The following is an 18,327-nucleotide window of genomic DNA, read 5'->3' on the forward strand; positions in this document are numbered from 1 at the left end:
CCGTGGGCTTTTATCTCTGTGGTGACAAACAACCCTCTCTGGACAGAAAGAGGAAATTCCACTCATTGTTCTCCTGCTGCTGGGCTCTGACTACAGAGCTCTATCTCCTGCCTGGTGCAGGGCTGGCAGGCGTTTCCTGGAGTGACAGTCGGCAGGAGGCTGACGGGAGGGATGAGGGCTTTGTTCCGAGATTCCCAGTTAGGTACCGGTATGATCTTCCCAGCCATGGCCCTGTCAGCTTTGGATCTGACCCCCTCATATCTTCTCTGTTCATGCAATAGCCGGTTCCCCCTCTGTAATGCCAAAACATGTGTAAAAAACACAGTCACCCTTCCTCTACGGTAGGCAGCACAACAGCATTTGAGGCAGGTGCAACTGTCCTGATCGAGTGAGCAGCAGGTACTCATCCTTAGGGTGAGATCAACCATATTCTACTTGAGTTGTGGTAGCACTTAGGACTTCTAGACATGCACTTGTGCTGTAGTGACAGGACAAATGGTTAAAAAGCTGTGTCATGAAGAACTTGGGGGTTTGGGATTTTGAGGTGGCTTTCCAAAGGCAGTGCCTGAATGTGTTGTTTAGGGACCCTTTGAACTCTGGAGGTGTACACCAGCTCTCAGGCAGGCACTGGAGTAGGATTTGTTTGGTTTTTCCACTTAATACTAATATCCCAAACCAGCTTTTCTTAAAAAGAAAATGGGAATCCTTCCGGTCTCCTCACTGCACACCTGGGTTTGACCTTTTAAATGGATTTCCCATTGACTTGCTTTTCTGTACAGTGCAGGTTATCTTTCTGCTTCTATTAAGGGCATCTTGGTGTATCTTTTCTCCTGGCAGTAAGAGGTAACTTGAAATCCTTGCGTCCTGACAGTACTGCTTTCTAGGGAAATCACTCACAGGACAACTGTACAGGAAGCCTAGAAAGGAAACGTAGAGCAGCTTTGGAAGGACTGAGCAGCGTAGTAGCCTTTTGGTTCAGACAAGCCTGCGGCTCTTGAGACTTCATTTCACTTCACTGCTCCCTCCTAGATTTCTACAGATGGCCACTCGCCACTGCTTTGGTGTGCCATTCGGAGTGGAGGATGGCACAACTGCCCTTCCAAGGTACACTGATGGTTGGAAGGGCTCAAATGCTATGGTAGTTGGGACTGTAAAAGTATTTTCCAGTTGACAACGTTAGTTTGCAAGGTTGCAAGACCAGTACCCTTAAAACATGGGTCAGGATCTGTGAATTACCTTGAAGGTGTCAGCTGGTGGTTCAAGCATTCCATAGTTCCAGCCATAGTGCAGCCATTTCTAGTAACTCTCATGTGTGATGAGAACAGAACTCTGTGCTGACCTTTTCATCTGGAGGTGAAGGGTGTAACAGTGACACATGGAAGAGCGGAAAGACTGAGACTGTTGAGAGTTGGCTTTTAAAGTGCTTTAGTGACATAATTGTTCATACCATTGTTTTCTGTACAGTGTAAGTACTTTCTGTCCCATGTTACAGATGCCAAATCTGAGATACTTACTAAAGTGATTTGTTCTGAACCAACAGAAGTTGATAATACACTGGGACTGAGACCTGAAGGCTCTCTGTTCCCAGAGTTTGATTTCCATGCTCACACTATGTTCATCAGCAAAATAACTTTGTCTTGTCATCATTTGACCTGCTCAATTCTCCCCTTCTTATAAAACTGCTCGGTCCAGCAGCTTTTATAAAGGCACTTCCATTTTACCACAGCGTTGGAAGCAGATGAGCTGCATCACGTCACTGGGAAGGGTTCCCCCAAAACCTCTTCCTTTGGTCTGCCACTTGGACTCTCAGCAGAAGAACTAGTTGGAGGGGGGGGAAAAAGGCTGTGAGGAAGTGGAAGCTCACCAGGAAGTTACTGAAGCTTCTTGTTGCATTTGAAACTTTGATGTCAACAATCGTACCCCAAAATGTTCCCTGCTACTGAGCAGGACTTGTTTCCTGTAGGGATGCACATCTTGCTGTGGTGAGATGGATGGTTTGGAACTAAATGTGAAGGCACCATTGGTGGGAGGCTCCATTGCTGCGTTTTTGTTTTTACAGGACCTTTGTGCTTCAAAGGAAAAGATAATCTGTATTTGCAGTGTGGACACATCTAGAGCTGGGAATTTCCTCTCTCATTGAATTGCTTCCCTGCCAGATACGAAGCAGCATGTTCTTCACCTCCCCTTCTTTCTGGCTACAGATGTTTCCCAATTTCACAGTTATCCAGCTCCTGGGGAAGTGAAGGAAGAGTATCTGAAGTGACACAGGAATAAACTGCAAAATTCCTCGTCTCCCATAGCAGGTCTCTGCTTCTCCTTGTTTTTCACTTTCAGTTTCCATTTGGCTATTTTTCCCTGAAGGAATCTAGGGCTTTCACAGGAGAGAAGTCATAGTTTAGAGTTTTAGATGCAGCAGAATAGCCCAAGCTTCATCTTTCCTAGCTTCCCCAGCATGTACCATCCTATAATGCCCCATTTTGGTAGATGTACCAGCCTTCAAAAAAAGAAGGGATTGTTTCAAAGTGTTCAAAAGTGCTCAAATATTCCACAGCCAGAGAGTCTGCTTTCATAGAGTACTTTGGCAACCAGAAATATACATCTGCTGAGGTTTTGGCTCCTAAGTCTCATAGGTTGCTATAGCTTTGCCTTCTGTCTCCCCTTTCCATGTTCCTATTCCAACAGCTATGTCTTTAACATGTCCTAAAGTTTCTCTCCATCTTTTCAGGCTTTTTAACAGACTTGCCTGCCTCTGGGAACTTAAGTGAGTTAGGCATTCCAACATAGCAGCTTCATAAAATGTCCCATTGGTATAAAAATAGAAATTCTATGGAATACATAGTGTTCTGGTGATCACTGGTATTCTGTTACTCTTTGATTTGAAGCTTTTGAGAAGATCAATGCTGTTTTAGAGTAAAACCAAGTCTGTATTCTTTTCTGGTTTCCTAAGTTATTAATCCCCTCAAGACTGAATTCATTATGAGCGAAGATACTGTCCCATGAGTATCTGGAACTACATTTTAGTGTCACTTGTTTCACTAACTTCTGACAAGACAAACCCAGGATTGTCATAACCTTTCTTCTCTTTGGCTTTAGCTTCTTTCTCATTGTAGAGACAGAAGGCACAGTGGGGAGTCTCCACAGCCACTGTCTTGCTGAAATTCTGGAAGTCTACTCTGTATTTCCCTTCTTTGGTCTTGGACACAATGGGAGCAAAGCGGTAACCCCAGAGCACCTCCTCTGGGATGTAGGATGTCCTCACTTGACAGGTAGCGCTCGTGGCTTCAACAGTGCCATCTAAAAACACCACCAATTCAAAATCTTGCTGTAGAATGGTTTCTGCTGCCATATGGAAGAATGGGCTGTTTTTATCTATGATATGATAAATAGTTAATGGGGAAATGAAGAAGAGATTTTCGTTTCCAGCGTCAACTACAAATTCTATGTTGACCTGGTCCAAAATGATTGTTTCTCCTTCTGGGGTGATGGTGGTCTTGAGAAGCTTTCCATAGATGTGACTGCCAATCAGCAAGCTCTTCCTGAGGTTTGCCACCCGAATAAGGAGGCAGAGCTTCCCACCACGTTTGCTGATGACAGCATTCTTGCTGAAGGTGATGGTCTTAGCCCGGTTTTTAGACCTCGATATCTTGGCCAGGATGGCACCACACATAAAAGAATTGATGATCACCCCCAGGATGGACTGGAAGATGAGCAGGAAAATGGCAGTGGCACACTGCTCTGTGACACATCTGAAGCCATAACCAATGGTTACCTGGGTCTCCAAGGAGAACAGGAAAGCTGAAGTGAGGCCGTTGATATTGTCAACACAGGGGGTGTGATTTATGGCAGGGTTGAATTCTGGCAGGTCTTTGTGTATGTATGCCACGACATACCAGAGGAGACCAAACAGAAACCAGCTGCCTAAGAATGCTGAAATGAAGATAGTCATTTTGTATCTCCATCTGAGATCCAGGATAGTTGTCCATATATCAATCAAAAAGACAAACCTTGACTGTTCTACATTGCCAAACTCTATGTTACACCTTCCATCTTTAGAAACAAGCCTTGCTCTTCGCCGGCTCCGTTCTCTGATGTGGCTGGCAAAGCGTTTCCGGAGGTAGCTGAACATTCCCTCTGTTGGTAGTGTTCTGGAGAGTAAGAAACAATAAAGGTTATGGGTAATGCAGGTTTCATTTATACCTGCAGGCAAGAAGCAAAGACTGATGATATCCCAAGACACTTGTTTAGGAAAAAGCATTTGCATGTTTTCCCTCAGCTGGTGGGAAAAAGTTCCAGTAAGTAGATGAGGAAAATACCAGTTTCTTGCCTAAGGAGCATTCCAGCAAAAAGTTATCGTTTTCCCTTGCTCAGTCAACTGTTAATATTGTCCTCTGCTTAGGTGAGTAGGAGGAGAGGCACAGAGAAGCAGGTAACTGTCATGGACATACATTGGAAAACAGGTGGCTGGTTTTTGTGGAGGTCTTGCTGCCTTTTAGAAGATGATGTGAAGACTAAAGGATGAGATTCAGAAATCCATCCTTAAAGGAAAGGGTAGCTCTGTGTCATTTTGTCCTTTATGCTTGGCCATGTTAACGAGAGACCCAGGGAATAAGAGGCAGTGATGGAGAAAATACTACAGATGTGTTCAGACTCCAATTCGGATCAACCTCCACTGGGAAAATTCCCAGTCTTAGTGACTCAGACGTGCAGGCCTCGGGAGAGGCTGATCCACTGGCAGGTTAGAGGTTGCCTGATATGTTCATCTAGGGTTCAATTTGGACACCAGATTTCTGCTTAAAAAGAACTGACATGAACAACTTGAATGGAAAGTAGTCTCACTGCAGTCTCACACATAGGATATTCTGAGTTTACTGTGTCTAAGGGTAGAGTGTCTTCAGACATGCAGAGACCTGGTTGTTTTGGGGACCTGCATCTGCTATGGATGATCTTTTCTTTAGAAGGACCTGGACTTGAGTGCATCTCAGATAGGAGGTGCTGGAGGCTTTGTGATCGTTTGCTACTGTCACTTTACAGATGCATTTGCCCTTCCCAATAGACCGTGACACAGCCTTTTATTGGGAAACAGCTCTTAGGAATGATGTTTGCAGTCAAGCTACAGCTCTTACCTAAAACCCTGCATCATATCACTGTCCCATCCAGGCTTCCTTTTTGGCTAGAAGCAAAGTGCTCAGGCTCAAACAGTTGTCAAACGCGCTGCCCTAATTTTACTTGATTTCAGGGGTAGTAATGTGCTGGAATATCTGTGGCGAGAGTAGCTTAGCTCCCTTAAGCCCTAACTTTATATCTCCAGAATGGGGATAACCCACAGGCATGTAGTGGATTAGACATACTGGTGTGAGTTATGTAGTGTGAAATGTGTCTCATTTAACTTGAGCCACTTCAGTGTTAGATAACTGCCTGTGCCAGTTGTACAGCTGACTCCTGACTGACAGTAAAGGAGGCATTTGCACTCTCTGAGGGTCCGCTGCCCTTCGTAAAGCTCCCATGGGGATGAGAGCTGCTGCTTGGCAAAGTTATTTTACTCTGTAGGCATCTAAATTAATTCAGAGAAGCTGCCTGATATTGTAGCCAACTAAACTAGAAATCCTTCCATTAGACATCATTAACAGCAGCCAGAGAATACCTTTAGCTATGGCAGTCGGTAGCAAAGGGGGTGTATTAAATTATCAGTGATGAAGTCTAAGTACAAATTAATTACATTTGGCAAAGCCAGAAGTAAATTCTTTATTTGATGTCCTTGTTTGTGGCAGCAGCCTTGAGAATGACTTTGTCTCATACAGTTGCTGCTTTTCTGTACTTGGCCTGAAATCACAGTTCTCTGCTCATTAAAATGAGGATGAAAAAAAAACGAAGGTCACTCTTGTTGTAATGTAGCTGTTCACTGTTCTAAGCTTTTGCCGTTGCATTTACTGGCCGTGACTGTAGCTGGCAAAGGTTAAACTTTAAGCGCGTATCCCAGGAAGGGGGCAAAGAGGTCACTCTCTAAACAATCCTCAAGTTTTATTTTCCTGACGTGCTTTTAATATGTTCATGTTAATGCATAGTTTGAGCACCAGTTAAATAATCTCATGCAACACACTACGCAGGGAAGTTTTCCACTATTTAGCTTCTACCAGTCCTGTTGTGCAAAGCCATATGGCTCCGCAGCTGTCACAGGCATTTTGTCCTTTCCTGCAACAACATGAACACAGTCACGACCAGAATCCTGTCTGAAATGCTGGGATGCCTCACCCTGTCCATCAAACCCTGCATGGGCATACCAAGGATTGGGAGGTACAATTCAAAGATGATAATGACAGAAGAGAGCATGCTGGTCAGCATGGTTATCAGACTGGAACCTGGGAAGCAGAGCTCCAACTTTTACCCTTCTTTTCCTGCCTCCTTAAATCTTAACTGCACACTTCAGAGGCTGTTTTACAAGCCTGGCTTAAGCTACCCCCAAATAGATCAAAGAAGCAGAAGAATTACACCCTACTTCAAGCAGGATGACAAAGGAATTCTCCCTTCAACCAATCTTTCTTGCTCCCACACACAACTGAAGTGTGCTGATGTGCTTCAGCAGGAGGAAAATTCTCTTCTGTCTAAGCATGCTACGAGTAGATCAGAGACTGCCCAGAGATTATATAAAGCGAGTTGTATAATACAGCGCTTAAAGTCCTTTCAGTTTAAATCGGTGAAGATAACCCAGCTACATCTTAGCTAATATTTACCAGGGTATGTTTCCTTTTGGGCCCAAATAAGCATGGTATTTATGTCTGTCTTGCATGTGAAATTCTGTGTTGCAGGAGTTGAAGCTGCTGCTGTCTGCAGGCATTGCATGTTTATAAAGCTGTACTACTCATTCTTAAATGAATGGGGCATTTGCCAATAAAGCTACTCAATGAGTAAAGGTGACATGTCAAGGTTAGCTTGGAAAACAAGGAGTTTCTGTTTCCCTGTTGCAGCCTTGTAACTCACAGTGATCACCGGAGTAAGCAGAAGCTTCTTAGATTGCTGTTCTCAAACTCCTGATCTTTCCGAACTGACCTACCAGTATATTTGATAGATGCCTATAAAGTCACTCGTTGGAGATGCATTTCTACCAGTTCCTTTCTCTGTGTTCCTGCAAGTAGGTAATGACAGTCACAACTGTTCTTGATGGCTATGTAGCAGCTGGAGTTCCTCTACTAGCTCAGAGATGTAACTGAGTGATTCTCTTTGCTTTTACTTGCTTTCAGTTGTTTTGGGTTGAAACACTGGGGAGAAATGACCAGGCTCTTGAATGGCTGGACTCAGTCTTAAAGGTCCTTTCCAACCTAAATGGTTCTATGGTTCTTTAATTGTTCTTTGGCTAAACCCTTTGTGCAGCGCTGTGTGCAGAGCACGTTAATCCAGGGAAATAGCTTTAATCTCAGCCACGTGCAGCACTTAAGGAGATCAGTGACTGAAGGAAAGGGAAGGTATTTAATGTCTGGCAGGAGCCTGCCCAGAACAAAGTTCTCCTGCTATTTCTCTGAAGTTCTCATATCCATGGCTTCACACACATTTCTTCCCTTGCAGCAATGGATGGAGGAACAAAGTTGGCAGAACTGAGACAGCAGAAATGAAAAGCAGCCCACTGAACCCAGCTTTTGTTAGAAATCCATCTTTGTTCAGGATTCAGAGGAAGTTCTAAGAAGCTTAGGGAGAAGAAAGGGGGATACAGAGCTAAAGGATTATTTTTTTTTTTTTTTCAGTCCTGTTCAGGTCTTTTCAGAACTCTGATGATCTTTCTGTGTTTTTCTTTCTGTTGAACTTTCTCTGAACAAAGAATGTGAAAGATCCAACTCTTAATATCTTATAAACCCCTTTTTTATTAGAAAAGCAAACAGTAACGCTTGGTCTCATGGTGTATTATCTGCTGGGTGCTTTACTACTGAGCCCTTTGGAGAGTACAGCTCCTTTGTCCTTTACTAGCTGCAATGGCTTATGCCTCTTGTGATGGGATGACAGGTGTAGCATCCTATCTCCCTGTCTTGCTGCTTATATCAGAATCAAGGACTGTCAAAGCCCTCTCTTGAACCAGTTCAAAGTAGAGCAAAAATATAAGCTTGCCTAAAGCAGCCAGTCAGCCCTAGGGGCACGTCTAAAGAGAATCTGATTTACCCCATCCTCCGTGCCCACTTTATTCTTGATGGACACATCAGCAAAGGGACAGGTCCTGGCAAGCTGATGCAAGCAAGCTTTCTTCTTGGACTTGGCAGTGTTGTCATTATTTATTCCTGGTAGCAGATCTGAGCGCTGAATGCGGTTGAAATGCCAGTTCCATGTGGGGAATAGGATCCTGTGATCCAGCTCAACATGTTAATCTGGGAGCCTTGTCAGCTCCAGCCCAACTGACTACGATTTGCCAGCCTAAGCTCCAAATGGAATTTCGAGTGGATGCACCAAAGGATCTTAACCCTGGCCTTGCCATCTCTCCTGCTCTGCAGAATTAGTGGCAGATGCCTTTTCCCATGGCCATTTTCAGGAGGAAAGGTGAGGTGGTGCCTGCCTGCGTGTTGTGCATTAGGACATCACTTCCACTGTGAATATGGAGTCTCTTTAGAGCAGATGTCTTTCATCTCGGCTTACTGTAAGCGCACAGGTATGATCCAGCCAGCTTTCTGCGAGTACCTACTGAAGAAGTCCTCTTAAGTACCCAACCTTCCTCTTTAGATAGGGGGGAGGTTTCATCCTGCTGTCTTTTAACCCGAGTGACCCAGGATTGTCCCAGCCCACCCCAGCAGTGATATGGCAAAGATGTGCTATCCCCTCCCTTGATTCCCCCATGCCCTGACTGTTTAAGGGATGCTCTGACATGCATGGGATGTATAGACTCAATGGATCACTTCACAATGCTGTTCATACCTTGCCACCCTTTAGCAGGGGGGTTCTGACCCTCTGCTTTAAAACTGTATCTTCTCAGTGTGCTTTGTAGAGCTTGCTGCTGGATGTATTCTGCTGCTGAGCAGCTCTAGCATTACTTGGGTGCACCTTGGAGTCCTGCTTCCAATACCAAACATCCAGGAAGGTTCTCACAAAGCATGCATGTGGTATTTGGAAAGACAGGCTGCAGTTTCCCCTCGCCATGTTGGCTTGAACTAATTCATTCATGAGAACACAGGCAAATGAATAAATGAAAGAAGAGGCACTGCAGCAGTGAACACTCAAGCAAGTCATGTTTTCTGAAAGCTTCGGAGTGTTTGAGGTCTTCAAAGGTTAACAAACTTACTTCAGGTGTATAAATGAAGGATTTACAGCAGTGAAGGCGCATTACTGTCATTGTTAACAATGAGTAACATTGCATTGGTGCTGCGCAAAATGAATCCATGGCTGCATTTACTGGGGGAGATTGTCTAAAGGCTTCAGCTGACTGAGGAGTAAATGACAGGTATGGTATAAAAGAAGGCGTCACTATTTGATGTTTTTGCAGTGCCAGACTAATTCTATGGCTCCCATAGCACTCTGTACAGTGACAGACAATTCTCATGCAAGCAGATGATGAGAGATGCAGTCATGCTGGGGATCTTGCCTCTGGAGAGCAGAGAACTGGGAGCTAAGCTGTCTTTACAGGCTTTCTCAACAGAGCTGTTTCTATTTTCAGACAATTGGGTCGCCCCTGGAAATATTAAGTTTTTAGCAAGAAGCGGTTTTCTGGGAGAAATTTCTCAAGCAAATGATATCTTTGGGTTTTGTTTTTTTACTTTGGCCTCTCATTGCAGTGGAATTGTATGTGATGGGGTTGCAAAAGGAAGAAAGATCAAGGATTTAACTCTCCACCAACTTTCTAAAGGCAGGTTTTGTCTAGTTACTTTTCCTCTCTGTTGCCACAAAAAGGCATTGCACTCTAAATAACGTGTGGGAAAGCAGCCTGTGCCAAGTTCTACCTGCATGACTGAAAGCAGAAGCTGTCACCAAAGAACAGTGGTGCAGTGAGATGTGGGCTGGGGAGGTGATGCCGCATGAACAGCCTCAGTAAAAGTCATTGGGGAAAATGGGCAGAGTCATGTGAACCAATTCGGCATGTTCTCTCACTTTGCTGTTCCTTGCTGCAGTTAAGGGGTTGAATCATTAACCCACAGTTTGTTTCTACAGGTTGGCAATGTCGGGTCTCAGTCACCAGTGCGGGGTGGCAAAAGGGCTTCCTGCAGAAGCCCTGGAGGCTGAGAGGCAGCTGACACAGGCATCAGAGGCCATGACCAAAGTCAAAACCTGCGAGCTCTGACGGTTCTGACCCTGCTTCAGCATCTGAACTCCAGGTATCTCATTGGCATCACGTTGTCATGTAAAAGTGTTTGCTCATATATGCTTTTTCTTTCCAAAGTGCTGGTAAACTCAAACTGATGGTGCTTAAAGGTCACCTCTGTACCTTCCCGAAAAGGACCCAGCCCTGGGTGTGGGGGAGCTTGCTGACAGAAAACACTTAGCGCTGCTGCAACACCTTCAGTGTGGTTGGAAAAAGGTTCTTGCTTACTCAGTGCACAAGAAAAGCATGACACTGCTCTTTCTGTACTCTGCACAGTACTAAAGGAACAAAAGCAAGAGAGCAAATGTTGCTGTAATAGAAGTCTTCCTGCAGTACTTCACAGCTCCAGGGCACAGACACAGGAGAACAATACTCAGAAAAAACCACAACAGCCTTGCTAGCCCTGCTGTGCTCAGCCCACCTCAGAGACAGGCTTTGATGTCCTGTTTGTCAGGTCTGTAATGCTCCCTCAGTGTGAGCCTGAGGAAGGTGAGGAAAAGGGAAATGAGCGCTGAGCCTGGATGTTACTGCGGTAGGAAGAGTTTTTGCTATTGTGTTTTTATGATACAGACTGTACATAGCCTGTCAGTGCTCCAGAAAGGTGCCTGGAACTCAGGGTATGAATTGCATGCTATGGTCTCATTACTCTGCTGCAGTGTTTCATCTGCTTATAGCACCGGGGTAAGCAGTGTGGTTATCTTAGTCAGAAGCTTAGGAATATTTTCATGTAATGCTAAGAACACCGTCCTATTGCAGTCCTTATCTTTAATTAGGCTGTAATTTCAGTATCACAGTCTTTTATGGCTATCAAGGTGACTTTGATTTCTAAACTGGCAAAACCCACTATGCTGTGCTGGTTTGTTGCCAATAAGCCAACCCATAGCAATGTGGGTGGGACTGGCATGGTGATCCTGATACGCCACATTCAAATCCCTGCTTTGCCAGGCTCCCATTGGGAGCCTGAGTTCCCAAATGGAACCAGCCCTGAGTGTTTCTCAGACAGTAGGATTGTGAGAGGAATATATATGCTATAAATACACATTACTGCTATTTTTTCCACCCTGAAGACAGTTCTTTCAGACTTGATCCTATTGCTTTCTTATGGTAAACAAAGAACAAAGCGAGGGAGGTTTTCTCTCAAGATGAAAGTGTGTGTATGTGTGTAGTGCTCTCCTTAGGTAGTTTAGATCACTGAGCTGTGGGTAAAGAAGTTTTCCATGTCTTAGTTGCCAGAGATTAAAGGCATGTGATGTGACAGTGCCAGTTCTGTGATGTGTCTTGGCGCTTCTCATCCCCCTTCCTCTAGTAACTACCACACTCAGAAGCGAACCCAGCATGTACAGTTTATAGAGCACTTTTCTACTGTCACTTCTTTTGCTACTTGTCTGTCTGTTCACTGGTTCTGTTATTTGCATTGATTTGGCATTGGTTTGCCATCAAGTTGTACTGAAGATCATCTTAGGAACATTAAGAGCCCATCTGCTTTGTGAGCGTGTGTTAGGTTCCTCTTTGTCCTGTCTGTCATTCAGTTTTCCAGCAGATGTGTTTGAAAGGAATATCATTCCAGATTTCTCTCCATTAATAGGCATTTGGGACTTACTTGTCTTGAACTTGCTTTTTACCTTAGAAGTAGAAAGAACCACCCTGATGGCCATAATCAAAGGTGGATCATAGCTAGTAACACAGGGAATGAGAGCATCTGGGAGGGAGAATGTAACCTCATAATTCTTACTGTACATCTAAAAAGCAAAGAAACCAACGATGGAACCATAGAATTGATAGAAAGGGAAACGATTCATTGCATTCCTGAACAGATGTGTGTTTTCTTGTACCCTTTTGGGTAATACAGGCTCACAGGAGGTCCTCTGTGTATTTGCCCATCTGATGTTCTGAGCTTCTATTTAAGCACATCATCTGCTACCTGTTGATCTTCTGTGTTCCCTACCCTGCTCACTGGGCCTTCAAGTCCGTCATGTCACAGCTGCCAGGTAGACTGGCACTTGCTGCATCTTTAATCAGTTGAAGCTCAACAATAAGAGCATCAGGCACCAGTAGTTTGGAAGATTTCTTGTCATCATATACTGCTCTGCTCTGTTTCACAAGTGCTGGCAGCACTGCAAACTTGGATTGGCAGGTTTTGTCCTGTCTCTGGTTCCTGAAGCCGGATTTCTATGATGTTCAACCAAGCTGTCTAGATACATCTTGTCCCCTTACAGTCTCTCTTGGCTGCTGCATCCTGCTGTGGGTAACAGCCTTTTGGAGGCATGTATAGCATAGCCTGCAGCTCCTGCTGTGGCTTTTAAGGTCAGTTTGTGTTCCAAAGACATGGGTTGTGAAAAAGCCTGACTTCAGAGGTTTCTTCAGAGGTATTAAAGGCATTCAGTGCTGTGATGAAGCAAATGCTGTGCAGGCGAATCAGGGTCTGCTTGTGCCTAGTAGATGGGTTAAAATGTTCCTGTGATTCATTGTAACTGAATGCCATGAAAGATAAACATATTTCAGGAGCAAATCTTAAGGATCAAATCTGAGTAGGCAGTATTTGCTTAGCGTCCTACTTTCACATCTCCTGCAGGAAGCAAATGGCTTTTAGCTACCTGAGAACCTGAGTATTCCCTGAAATACTAGAATTGCCCCTTTTAAGGCTAATTTCCTGCTTTCTGCTAAGGGGCATGTAGGGGAGCGCCAGCTGCAAATCTAAAGACAGGAGCAGTCTGCTTTCCCTGGGGGCTGCAGTGTTTCAGCAGCAGAGCTTTTTCTATTCCAATCCTTCAGTTACTTTTGTGTTTCTAATTATTTCCCTAAGTGTAATTGACTTGCAAGATATTCTTGGCTTTCAGTATGCATTGAGTGAATTATTGACCCATCACATGAGTCATTGATGTGAAGAGATGTATGAACAAACTGGGTGTAAAATAGCTACTTTGCATTCTTAATAGCAAATGTAAGCCATTAATAACTTTGCTGCTTGCTGCACTCAGAGCCTGCATAGTTTTAGTTTGACATGCATATGGCTGAGTTCATCCTTGGTGTAATTTGAAATTCATTGGGCATGGACTTCATCTCCTTATGCTGCTTTAAAATCTCTCTTGTGTTAAGATGTGAGATGCTAATTCCAGAGTTGCTGGCTGACTTGAGATGTTACATTTGAAAAATCAAACCCAATTAAATCAACTTATTACTGAGGTCAGAGACCAGTGTTCAGCACATTCTATTCCTTGCTATTTTGCAGCAAAGAGTAAACGTAGTGAGTGTACTGTATCTCGGTCCATAAACAAACTAATCTGCCCTAATAAGAAGGCTTCTGGTTCCAGGACGGTCAAGGAATAAAGCATTCCCCAGGGTCCAAATATCTGAGCTTAGTTCCTGGCTTTTCACTGTTTTTTTGTGTACTGTGGGACAAATGTTCTCTCTTTGTGTCTGCTTCCCCATCTATTTGTAAGGTGGAAGTGGAAAATGGTGTTGTGGGGATAAAAGCAATGATTTCAAAAGGCTTTGAGACCTTTTGAATGTGTTGCTGTGGACTGGCAACACAGCATCAGCTTGCTATAGTTAGAACAGAGCTAAGGTTTTTAGGAGGCTATACATGAGAGATGCCTGATTGCTATCTTGGCAGAAACTTGTTTATTATCCAAGAAAAGCTTCTGTGTGCATAATATTTTAATATTCTCAGCAAGGGGTGAAGCGGGGGAATGCATAGTACGGCTCTGAGATGGACAAATATTAAGCTGATTTGCAGATACTTTTGCAAATCAAAGTCTTAATTTGAGATTTATTATGAGTTCCCACACTGTGCAAGTCTTTGTATTTAAATCACACTATCACCAAGTGCTCAGTGGCTCTTTCTGCCTCATATTGTTCAGCATTTAATGTGTTTCCTGCAGGAGGTCCCTATGTTCCAGACAAAACCAGACAGAAAAGCAAAGGGAATGTTGAACTCTTAGATACCCTTTACAAATAGCCTGCTGTCTCCTTTCTGGTGCACAGGCATCTTATACCTTTTCCATTCATTTAGGAGCTTAAGTCACGTTGGAATTTTCTATGGTGCTGATTCACTCCATCAATCTAAGGGAACTTACTGAAGTGCCCACATTAGTAGCTCAGGTGCCTCAGAGTTCTTCTCAGTTGTAAGAAACTGGCATTTCAAGTTGAATTACTTCCATCCAATTACTCCCCTCAAACTTACCAGTTTCTAGAGCTACACAAAGAGCTATAGGACCCAAGACTTCAATTTTGAGCTAAGTCTCTGCTTAAGTGCCTTATTTGAACCTGGGACTAAATTACTTGCAAAAGTGAGGCTCTTAGCTCAGATATTGATAAGCTTTTTAAAGTCTTGCATTGGTTGCTCTAGTTCATATAGAACCCAATTATGTAGCAGACTTTGTGATGTTGTTTGAGATTTCCAGACTCTTGGTAAAGTGGTATAAGCCTGGTGAAGGATTTATTCTCACCTTGCTCTATGCCTCAATATTAGAAAAGCCCAGGCAGCTCATTTGAGACACACAAGGGTTAGTGTAGAGAGGACTGGAGGAGCTGTCCTTCATCTCACCTGCCTGCCACCAGGTTGTGTGAGCAGCCTGGGTGACAAGATTAGACATAACCTCCAAATTCTAGGTGAAAGGAATTCATCTTCCCTGTTTCATCTCTTGATGCATTGGGAGACATTCACAGAGAGGGTGGCCATTTGGGTCACGGGTAGCTGCATCCTATGGGAGTGTCACTTGTATAACTGCTTGCTTTTCTCTTTGTGACAGAAATTCTAGGGCTGTTTGTTATTGTTCCACAGTTACCCTGTGCATGTTTCTCTCTACAGCACAAAAGAGAGTTGAGAGGGCTCATTAAACTATGAGCTGACTTAAATTACTTTGCATTTAGCATGGAGTACTGCAGAGAAAGCATGTTCACATGTCAAACCCCTGTGCTGTGAAATCAAGAGAGGAATAAAACCAGCTTACCTCTGTGAGCGCTCAGTACGGAGTGTGCAAACTCATCAGCCACTCACAGCCTGAATGTGGTTTGAGTGACCTATTCTGTAGAAAAGACTTGTGAAGATACTCGGGTGGGCTAACAAACCCCTCTGAATCTTAACTAGAAAGCTCCTTTCTCCAGCATGCAGGGTGAACTATAGTCCTATTTCATAGACAAGAAATGGAGCCTCAGGGTATATAGTGCTAGTATGTCCTGCGGTGTGTTATGCTGCTGAGGTAACAAACAACTGGCATAGCTACAGCTTGGAAAGTAACTATACATTCCCATGTCAAACTCCCCTCATCCTACTGTAGCCCGGATACTTAAGGATGCACCTTAGTTATTGAGTGTTAAGGTGAGCTGCTGGTAACAGTTGAAACACAAGAGTAGCTTTCAGGTGCAGGGTGCTTTGAACTCCATGGCTGGAAGCGCTTCCACTATGACCACCCCTGTTCAAGAGCCACCCAGTCCCCCCATCATACTGCTGCTTACCAGCTATAGGGATGGGTCCACAGAACTTCTGGCTGGAAATGTGAATTCCCAGAGCTGCTGTTACATTGCTCCTGAAACAGGGAAGGACAAACCACGGGTCTGGATGGAGCTAGAAACCGGCAAGAAACTCAGTGCAAAGCAACGAGGCATGAGAGCCTCTCTCCACCATCTCTCTTGCCACCTCTCAACTGCCCGTCTCCTTCACACCCAAATACAAATCCATGCTTAAGACTTAGTGCCCTTTGCCCTCATCCTTCCCCGCTCCACACATGGCTCCCACTAAGTAGGGCTGTATTTCCAAGTCCTCACATACTCCCCTCAGCTTCACGGTGTCCACTTTTGACCTGAGAGCACAGCTCAAGAGGCTCATGCCCTCTGCTCACCTATCTCTAGCCTAAACCTTTGTGCTGCCCTGTCTTTGCCCAGGAGCCCAAACTGTTCTGGTACACACAACAGCAAGCTATGTCTAACTAGATGCATGACTAGGTGTAGCTGGGCATTGATGTATCGGTGTTTAAACTGAGCTGTCAGTCGCTATAGTATAATATAAACAGTATAATACTGTTAAGAGAAGCTGGTGACCAAAACTCTTTTGCACTAGACCTAATTAGGATGCTATAACAGAATTTAAGGAAGCAGAGGCAGTTACTAGCTAAGCACCCATGGAAAAAAGGCTGTGGTACAGGTAATAGGAGCAATCAGTACAGAAGAGGTACCTGTAAGATTCTGATCATTCAAACCATTGTTATTTTCATAATTTGATTCTATAATAGACATTTTCCCTCTCTTGTACAGAGAAGTTGCCTCATGCAGAAAATAGGTTTAAGTAAGAACTCTTATGGTGTCTGTCATCAAATGCTCTCCGAGAGCATTACTAATAATTCATTAAAGCAGCACTGTCAGCTGGAACACTTTTAATTACCATTTTCTGACAAGTCAACCCTTCAGTGGTGTGCCCTGATTTTTAAATTCATTGCTAACACATATGCAGGTCTTTCTTTTTCCCTGCTGCTGTTTGTATGGGTTGAGAGAAGTAATTGACTGAGATGAAAGAAGTGAAAAGTGCACTATGCATTTTCATGCCCAAAATGGAGTATAATTTAAGGTTGGTTCCTTATTTTAACAGCTAGCTTGAGAAACTAGGCACTGTAGTTGCTGAACATCTTAGTGTATCTGAATGCAGGGAACTTCTACACTCATGGCTGGGAGCCTGAAACACATTGAACTTAAGCTACAGCTGTGAAAACCATGAGCTTCTACTTGTGAACTGCATACATGTATAGCCCTTAAGCAACTCTAAGCTGAAGATGGGCTGGCTGGTCCTAATACAGGGTTAAAACAACAGTCCTGGCAGTTAGTACACAACAGCTAATACGCTGTAAACGTGTGTCAGCTTATCCCACCCTAGTTTGTTTGCATAGCCTTCGAGGCTCTTCCAGCCCTGTGTTGCTGTCAGGAGTACTGCTTGGCATCCCCAGAGGAGAGTAATGCCTGAACCGCCACCTTCTGCCTTCTCTATCTGAGGTGACTACAGCAGGAGCACAGATTTTCTTTGGCAATGTTTTCTTAAGCCTCGGTAGCCTGTTTTATGGGAGCAGAAACTGGAGAAGGGAACTATCAAGAGAGTTGCCCAAAGGAAGGTAAGTCAGTGAGTAAGCAGACTAGAATCCAAACATCCTGTTCCACAAGAAGGGACTCTTTAGGTCCCTTGCTGTAGTCATTAGGTGGCAATTTAGTGGAAGAAAACAGAAGGGACAATGTGTCTGGAAACACCAGGGTTTTTTCAATCAGATATTAAGAAAACAGTACAGCACTAAGCCTCTTACCTTGTGTCTTAAGCAGTAAAGTTGACTGCAGAAGGGAGGCAGGGGGAAAGCTGCCTGGCTTCGTGTCCCCTACACAATCCAATTTCCACAACTGTGTGGTCCAACAGCTTCTGTATCAATGGAAGAGAGCCCAGGGCCCTCTTTGGCTTTTATGTGTGGCTGTGTCAGCTCGGACTGGTTGCCAGCTCATCTATATGCAATGGCTCATTAACGTTGTGGCTCAGTTTATATATTGTATGTGAAAGGCAGAGGAATGGCTGCTGGATGGATAAACGCCACAGTGGAAGTGTTGAGCTGCCAGAGTAAGGGAAAGTAATGCAGTATTACCCAAAGAGGCTGACATTGGTGTCACCAACATCAGTCTCTTGTCCCATCCCACCAGTACAAGCACAGCAGAGGTGCCTTGACTACTTTTGGTTCTTTTCTTTTCATGGGCAGTGTGGTTTTGGATGCCTGTTGATACCTCCCATATTCTGCAGAACCCTTTGGTCTTGGGATTCATTTGGTATGTGCTATATTGGTATGTGTGCCCTTGCCCAAATTCCTGCTTTGATTTTTCCTTCCCAGATTTGAGCTGGAACTCAAGGTCCCTCTGAACTATTTGCAGAGGACTGACTGCAGGAGTTAACTCATAGCTGTAAAGTTGCTGTTACTTGCTCTGCGTTGCTGTTGTCTTGGAGCTTAGAGAAATGTGCATCCCTTCTATTACCCAAACCCTTGGCAGGGTGCCTTTGCACCTGGTGTTAAGGGATTGACTGATGTAAGCCTGGAATCTTACCT

At 44.2% G+C, this 18,327-nt stretch overlaps 1 protein-coding gene across 4 annotated transcripts; it reads right to left on the bottom strand.

Moving 5' to 3' along the window:
* Nucleotides 1-1,408: 1,408 nt before the first annotated feature.
* On the bottom strand, nt 1,409-17,720 carry KCNJ1 (potassium inwardly rectifying channel subfamily J member 1). 4 transcript variants are annotated; one of them, XM_061476233.1, is made up of 4 exons: nt 17,548-17,720; nt 15,722-15,792; nt 15,217-15,291; nt 1,409-4,145 (listed from the first exon to the last, which is right to left on the bottom strand). In XM_061476233.1, the coding sequence occupies exon 4, from the start codon at nt 4,124-4,126 to the stop codon at nt 3,011-3,013; it is 1,116 nt and encodes a 371-aa protein (XP_061332217.1). In that variant the 5' UTR covers nt 4,127-4,145; nt 15,217-15,291; nt 15,722-15,792; nt 17,548-17,720; the 3' UTR covers nt 1,409-3,010. The 4 variants fall into 4 exon arrangements, with proteins under 4 accessions (XP_061332217.1, XP_061332215.1, XP_061332216.1 ...); XM_061476231.1 differs by lacking the exon at nt 15,217-15,291; XM_061476232.1 differs by lacking the exon at nt 15,217-15,291 and having other exon boundaries at nt 15,722-15,830; nt 17,548-17,719.
* Nucleotides 17,721-18,327: the final 607 nt, after the last annotated feature.

This window comes from Pezoporus flaviventris, unplaced genomic scaffold (assembly GCF_033815535.1).
Source record: "Pezoporus flaviventris isolate CSIRO_AGI_PZ_B2104156 unplaced genomic scaffold, CSIRO_AGI_Pfla_v1 ptg000093l, whole genome shotgun sequence".
Classification (NCBI taxonomy): domain Eukaryota; kingdom Metazoa; phylum Chordata; class Aves; order Psittaciformes; family Psittacidae; genus Pezoporus; species Pezoporus flaviventris.